This window comes from Coffea arabica, chromosome 11c (assembly GCF_036785885.1).
Source record: "Coffea arabica cultivar ET-39 chromosome 11c, Coffea Arabica ET-39 HiFi, whole genome shotgun sequence".
NCBI lineage: Eukaryota > Viridiplantae > Streptophyta > Magnoliopsida > Gentianales > Rubiaceae > Coffea > Coffea arabica.
The window spans coordinates 42,268,819-42,276,521 of NC_092330.1; the positions used below are offsets into that span (position 1 = coordinate 42,268,819).

Here is a 7,703-nt window from a genome sequence, read left to right on the forward strand (position 1 = left end):
CCCCACCCGATACTTTTATCCTACTATACGACTCTGTAGGCCGTTCTGGTGGTTCCGCAATACCGCATACTATGGGAAAAAGGTCACGCCATGATGATGCCCCCATCACTTCTCCCCACATGTCATATCCAGATCTGATGGTGGTCCCACCCTTTCTCTTCTGGCCTTCTTGGGTCAGCTGTTACTCCAACATCTATGATGTCTGATATGATCTATCATCTATTCCCACGGCCTCCCCATCCTGGCCTCCGCTTTTATCATCCAACGGTTGGAGAGCTACGTCTGCATGTACGTTGTATTGTGTGCACAATTCCTTGTACAAGTTGGAATCATAATTATATTTGGAGTTTTTATATTTCTAAAATATAAAATATACGAGGTAAATAGATAATTAAAAATTATGTACCTATGAATAATGTAATTAGTATTTTAAAAGAATAGGTATCCAAATACACAAAGTACCATGCTACTATCCAATGGGTAATTTTTTTGGAATAGAATTAGGAAATAAAAATTGGTGAGTGTTAAATTTTCTTGAGGTTAGCTTTTCAGGAGCAGGTAGACGCTTGTGTAGGGATGACGTGCGACTCATCATCGCTTATCTCTTACATTATTACTATCATTTATAGCCATACATATCTGGTTGTTAGATATGCTACATGATTTGCTAGTATGGTATAGGCCAAGTCTATCCAAAGTATATATTCTTAAGGGGTGTATACTGTATAGCAGTATCTTGTATAGTACTTTTGAAATTCTGATTTTTGTCTGAGTTCAACTCTTCTAAGTATTAACTTTCTTTTTATCCATCGGTAGTTTTGTAAATCACAAGTAACTTCTACTATCAAAAATTTTCTCTTTACGTTAAGAAGAATTTTAATTAGTTTTTACAATTATAAAAGAATTAGTTCCCTTAAATCTTGCAAAGTTTAACTTTTTTAAAGAAACAGGTAATATAGAGTTTCGTAGAAAAGTTTGGTTGTCATCAAGGTCTATCTTAAAAAAGATCATTTAGACGCTAGAAAATATATTTTGAACTAAAAATAACTTCTTTTTGTTTTTTCATTGTCTTTTTGTCTTGCAAGAATCTTTTGAATTTAGGGTGCGTTTGATAAAATTGAAATTTAAATTCATTAAATTATTAAATTATTAACTATTAAATCTAATACATTTAAGTGCATATCATATTCAAGTGATAAATAAATAGTTTATTACTAAATTTTGAAAACGAATTTTACGTATTATTTTATTAATTCAAATGTTTAATTTTTACTTATAAAATATTATTTTATTAATTCAAATGTTTAATTTTTACTTATAAAACTATCTGAATATATTAAGATTTAAATATATTAAATTTAATTATTAGCTTGAATTATCAAACAGGATCTTAGATTCCATGAGCACTCTTGGAGCTTGAAATACTTTATGTAAACTTCTCAAAGTACTTTACTTAAGATGGGATAAAGTTGAGTAGTATAGAAAAATAAAGTATACGCGAGAAGTCGATATTAGATTCCAGACCTTTCACTTACACTTAAAAAATAACATATAATCTGATTTTTTGAAGGACTGAACTGCGACTCTATACCATCTATATATCTTCACGGTTAAATCTTAATGGATCTAAGTGCAAAATTCATCCAATGATGAAAATAGATTAAATAATCAAAATTTTATCAATTTTTTTAAAGGGGCCAATTCAATACTTGAAATAAATCGAGAGTCAAAAGTTAACAATTAGAATAAGTTGGGGATTCCTAGTTAGTTTCCCGTAATAATAATAATTTAAAAAAAAAAAAAAAGAGTTTGTTTACCCTTCTTGTCCACAAACCATGGATGGAGCTTACATCTTGCATCATTTTCTTTTTGGTTTGGCTTCTTTTTTTATCTTAGCCAATTTGACGAAGAATCGAAAATATAAAAGTGACCAGCCAGGTTATATCAACTTGGTTGAGATGCTGTAATTTGGCAATTTATCGTGTCATTTGTGGTATGTACTGTGTCATAAAAGTTATAACCATCAATCTTTTTCATGACTTCCGATTTCACGCTGGCAAAGATTTTCCTGCTGAAATGTTAAAGCAAGAGGAGGTCCCATTTTGCAAATCCCCCCGGAAATTGAGGGACATCCTTAGTGTCCAAAATTGAACTAAGGCACTACTGAGTAGCTTTTTTCTTGATAATAAATCTAATGACTCTAATGATTAGCACTGATTATCATCTAACTCCAGTGGGGCTAACTTTAATATTGTACAAAAGAAGAGGGTACAAAAATGAAAAACCAAAAAGAGCCTCCACTTTCACTTTTTCCCTCCATATTTTCCTCATCATACCCCACCCCCTAAAATATCCTAAATTACACTCTAACCCCCCCAAAAACTACATGAAAAGTTCAGACTGCAGCAAAGTATAGTAGTTTGCAGCATCATCCTCAAACTCCCACAGCCCGTCACCCAAAAACAAAGCGTTTTCCCCACTCTTAATCTCCTCTTCACCGCTCTCCGATCTATTGGGAAGTCCAAGCTCATCATCAGAAGCTTCCAGAAGATGTCTCATCATTCTTACTCCATCATCTTCTTCATCATCCTCTTTTGAGCTCGGGCTGCCGGACTCCGACTCGCCGGAAAAACCGCTCCGGTGGTCAACGTCCGCCGCCGAGGCAGAAACCTGTAAAGGGTCCACGGAGAATGAAGCGGAGGAGAGTTCTTGCTGAAGACTTTGAAAAATATCCAGCAAGTCTTGGTTAGGCTCAACTTCTTCTTCTTCAAGAATAGAAAGGATTTGATTGTATGACTTATGCCGCTTTGCATCCTCCTCACATTGATAATGGTCGTCTTCTCTTTGGCGTTTAGGCTGAGTAGTTTCAGCCATTTTCGCGGAAAAGCGATGGAAGAAGTAATGAAGGGTCCGAAAGACTGGAGGCAAGAGAGCGAGCGGGGAAGATGAATAGAGAGAAATGGGATGAGGAGAGAGAAGGGGGATGGAAAGGTTTATATAGAGGAAGGGAATAAGTGGGAGTTTTGGTCAAAATGAATACAAAATTTGCAATTTATGCTATGTATGATGTTTTTTTAAAAGGTGGAAATTGAGGGAAACAAGAGGGCGGGGGGGATGCTCATTGCTCGGGCAAAGTAAAGTAAAAGGGGGATAAAGTTAAAGACTTGTTGGCATTTGTGGTTGGATAGACTGGGGGTTTAGCTTTTGTTTCACGAGTTGATCTGTTTCTTGATGTGATCCGATGTCAGATATATTCTGAGCATAAAATATTTGGAGTCTTTTGAGGAAATATCAGCCATTGAAATTTTAATTAAAGGGGAAAATGTTCACCATAGAGTGGACATGTCAAATTTTTAAAGGTAAATGACGGGGAAGCTTATGAGAAATGGGGACCCCAGCTTTCTCTTTTCTGGAGTAGGAGTATTTATTTTTTTTATTTATTTTAAACCTACAGGGGCGGTCTAAGGAGTCGGGCCGCAGATAGGTTCTAGCTGGACGGTTTTGTACTGGTACGTCTCACGCTGAGCCCACCAGAAACTGTCATTTGGCTTTTTCTATTATTATAACACAACTATACTTACACGAATCGAGTCGCTCGCGACCGGGTGGAGTACGAGTTCGACTCGAATTCGATCAATATCGAATTCGAATTAATTAAATTAAATTCGAGTTCGAATTCAAAAATATTAAACTCATTGGCTCGCGAGTTCAATTATATATATATATTTTATTTTAATGGTAAAATTATATATATATTTCTAATATTTTATTTAATTTAAAAATAAATAATTATTTTTTATTTTAAAAAATAAATTTATTATTTTTAAAATAAAAACTCGTCGAGCTCGAGTTCGAGTTTCATAAAATTAACTAGAAACTCAATTCGATTAGATCAAAACTCGACTCAGACTACGTGGGATTATAACGTTCATATTCTTCCTTTCCTTCCATCTATGATCCATCTAATAGTGTACTCGTACTATTCCGGAAGAAAACATGCTACTAGTAGTTAATTATGCAGAACTGCTAGCCGGCCAATTTTTTTTCCCTTTTTTTTTAGTGTAAGCACGATGATGATGGTGGTGTTGGACCTGATTAGTCTCAAATCGAATATTGTAGGACTTTTTTTTTTTTGAGTGACTCTCCCAATTGGCTTTGTTTGGCTGGCAAGTTTTTTGCTAAATTTATGTGTTACAAATTTTTAAAAAATTTTAACTATAGTAATCTCAATAAATTTTTCAAAACTTTTAAACTATACACTTTAAAATATTAAAAAAATATATTTCAAAAAATTTTTTTAAAAAAACTTTTACAGTAGGTAACAGTAAAAAATTTTAGACAAATATCCAAAAAAATTCACTTGACAAACGAGGTGATTATTTTGCTTTGATCGCTCGCAAGAAGACTCGCAATCAAGACCATACTTGACAAGTACAAGTTTCTTACCATTTGGTTCAACAATCTTATTTGGTGCCTAATTGGCTGATGATACTAATACAGTATGCAAAATGTTATGTTTTATTATGAAAACAAGTAGTATCTACGCTCTGAAACATACATTTCTTAGAAGAATGAATGAAGTCAATTCTATTCATGACGTGAATGAATCCAACTTCATTTGGGTTAAAAAAATAAATAAAAAGAAGAAACAAAAAGGAAATTTCTATCCGAACATTTTTCTATCCGGAAATTTCCCACTAAAAGTTGTCAAACAAGAAATTTGTAGGAAATTTACAAAGCAGGCTGACTATTGGTTGCACGCATGATATTCCAACGGCGAATGCAAAACATCACTTTCCAAGACCGACTGGTCAGATGCTTTGAAGTTTTGATGTGTGGCCCTTGATGATGCATCTAGAATCCTAAGAGAATCTTCATCTGAGAAGCGTGAAGGGGAAAGGAAATTGCCTCGCGTAGAGAAAATGGTGATCGGAAGACGCGTTGGAGAATGGAAGAGGAGGGAGGATGACGTAGACGTTTAATAACTTAGACAGGCAGATAACGGTGGGGCCAAATATGTCCGCCAGCAATCATATTTATATTCCGTCTAGTCTGCAGCGTTTGGCGTCCGTCTACCATGCTTTGCTTTGTTCAAACTACTTACCTGCCTAACGCCTCCTTCCTTTTCGAACGCTTTAAACCCTTGTCGTCTACCGCCGGCTTTCTACACATCCCAATTTGTGTTGCGTATTTATCAGTTCTTAACTTTTGCTATTATCCCAAAAAAAAAAAACTTTTACTGCAATTCGCTTCTTTTTTTTTTTCCTTTTTCTTTTTCTTGGTTTACGAATACTAGAATAATTATCACTGTTTTTCTTTAAAAAGAAAGACGATTGACAACAACTGTGCTAACCTACACTAAATTGCAGTGGAGAATCTAGCTGGGTTATACAGCGGTGAGAGTGGAGGTCCATCTAAACCCAGATGTAAGGTGCAATGTTGAAATACTCGACTTTTAGTTCAAAAGAGATTGCAAAATATTTAATGAATCCTATTTTGTATTACAACTTTTTTTTTAAAAAAAACTTTTTAAAATGTGATGCAATATTCTCTAATTATTTGATGTATATGGGAAAAAGATATAAATTAAAAACGTGTCAATAAAATATTTTTTTAAACAAAAAATTTTGGATTGCTCTACGTTTTTCGTTGACATATTTTCAATCATCTTTTTATCTCACACATATCAAATCGTTACAGTAATTCTTTTACAAAAAATTCAAAAAAATGCAATCCAAACAAAGTTTTACAATCCAAACACACTCTTGAGTTGAGAGTCAAACGTCTAACCTGCTATGTTTATCTCTCGTTCTAGTCCAGCCCAAAGGGTCTTTTGTTATGAATTATAGCAATTCTTATGGGATTATCTCACAAAAATTATGACTCTCACGAGTATAGTTTAAATAAGTTTCACTTTTTTCTGGTAGGGCGTCATTTGTAGTAGTAATGATAATAATTTGATTGCTTTTTAAACACCTTCTTTCATCTTTTTTTTTTTATCTTCTCAATTATTTTATTATCTCACATGCATTAAATCATAAATAATACTATAATATCATCCCATTTTTTTTTTTAGACAATCTCCTAAAAATTTTTTAGTTCATCGAAGTTCAATAATCTATGAAAACACATGTATAACCAATTTCTTAGCTGTAAGGACAAGTGCACTAACATTTCCTTAGTTGAATAAAAGTGATTAAAATCGGAGATTCTATTTTGCTCACCCGCTTTCTCTTTCCCCATTGGAATTGATGACGTGGAGGAGAAGGCATTCTTCATGCGTCCGCAAGCAAAAGCGGCCGCCAATTGTTAATTGGCGCAGGCTGCGCAGCAGGCTTGCAAATTACTGCAAGGGAAAATGACTTGTTTCGTCGTTCACATTTCCTAAAAATATTCTTTTCGTCCCTCACTTTTTAAATGGAGTAAATTTGTCTCTGATATTTAAAAATTAAAACTATTATATCTCTCAATCTAATTTTCAATCTGAATCAAACCATCCAATAACCCAGTAATAAATTTCGGAAATAGAATTGATAGATCACTCGATCAATTTCATCATATTTACATGACATTTATTAAACCAAAAAAAAAATTATAACATAAAATACCTTTTTTGTCTTGGAATAGTAGAGTTTGTTTTTTTTTTTTGGTAAATGTTTTCATACACTGTTAGTATTTCAGTTTGCGAATCTAGATGTGTATCATAAATATAAAATTTGTGAACCGGTTATTTGGGAGATTATTCTATCTATCTGAACCGGTTATTTTCCCGTACTACAATAATGATGGGAAATATTATTGATACTACTACTCTTATACAGGACTGATGAGACGTCGAAGCTTCAACAACGAATACCAACATGTAAAGCAAGACTGTTTACGGGACTTTCCCAAAAGAAAAAAGATTATATGAAGAGAGCCGACATGGACGCGTATAAGTACTTTGATCCAAGGTCACAAGAATTGGACAATACTTTCTTGTTTATTTATTGGATTAGGCTTTTTATCCACTGCTGTCAGTATAGCGAATTTTTTTACGCTAACACCAACAAGTGTAAATGTATGCTATACACGCGAAAAACGAATTTTAAATTTAAAACTGAATTATATGGTGTATGTCTACACTCGTTCATGTATATTCTGAAAAAAATTACTCTTATATATTTGTTTATTTGCCGAGGCATTTGAGATGCAAATATAACTAGTTGTTCTTTCTAATTTCCCTTCTTGATATATTAGAATTAGGAGGCACAAGTAGAGGACGAGCTAAGTATGAATATAATTTAAAGATTGCTCTCCGGAAAAAAAAAAAAAAAAGGAATTATATATCAATCACAATTGGCTTAACCATTGCTCTCTATCATGGTGCTATTTGGCAATGGCACAAAAATCTTTCTAGCATGCTTCCTAATTAACTGAAATTCATCCGAAGAATGAATGAAAAGGAAGATTCTGGTTTAGCTTTAGTAATCATCATCAAAAGGATTCTCTCTATAGATGTAATCTTAATGCCGGTACTATTTGTTTTGTTTTCTCCTTTACCGCTAGGAGATGTTTCCCCGTCCCGGCACGGTAGTCAATCAGGAGGAGATGGAACGGAATCAAAGGTCCTATTCCAAAAACAATTAAGGGATGCGGTTTCCAACAAAATTTCCAACAATTAATGAAATCACCATTTCTGGAATCTAGAGTTAGATCCCAGT

At 33.7% G+C, this 7,703-nt stretch overlaps 1 protein-coding gene across 1 annotated transcript; it reads right to left on the bottom strand.

The window, feature by feature from the left end:
- Positions 1–2,100: 2,100 nt before the first annotated feature.
- Positions 2,101–3,047, bottom strand: LOC113717223 (uncharacterized). The gene has a single exon (XM_027241937.2). The coding sequence runs from the start codon at positions 2,872–2,874 to the stop codon at positions 2,383–2,385; it is 492 nt and encodes a 163-aa protein (XP_027097738.1). The 5' UTR covers positions 2,875–3,047; the 3' UTR covers positions 2,101–2,382.
- Between the last annotated feature and the right edge of the window lie 4,656 nt (positions 3,048–7,703).

Bases quoted from the DNA above. Each gene is read 5' to 3' on its own strand.
- LOC113717223 (XM_027241937.2), bottom strand. From the start codon at position 2,874: ATGGCTGAAACTACTCAGCCTAAACGCCAAAGAGAAGACGACCATTAT.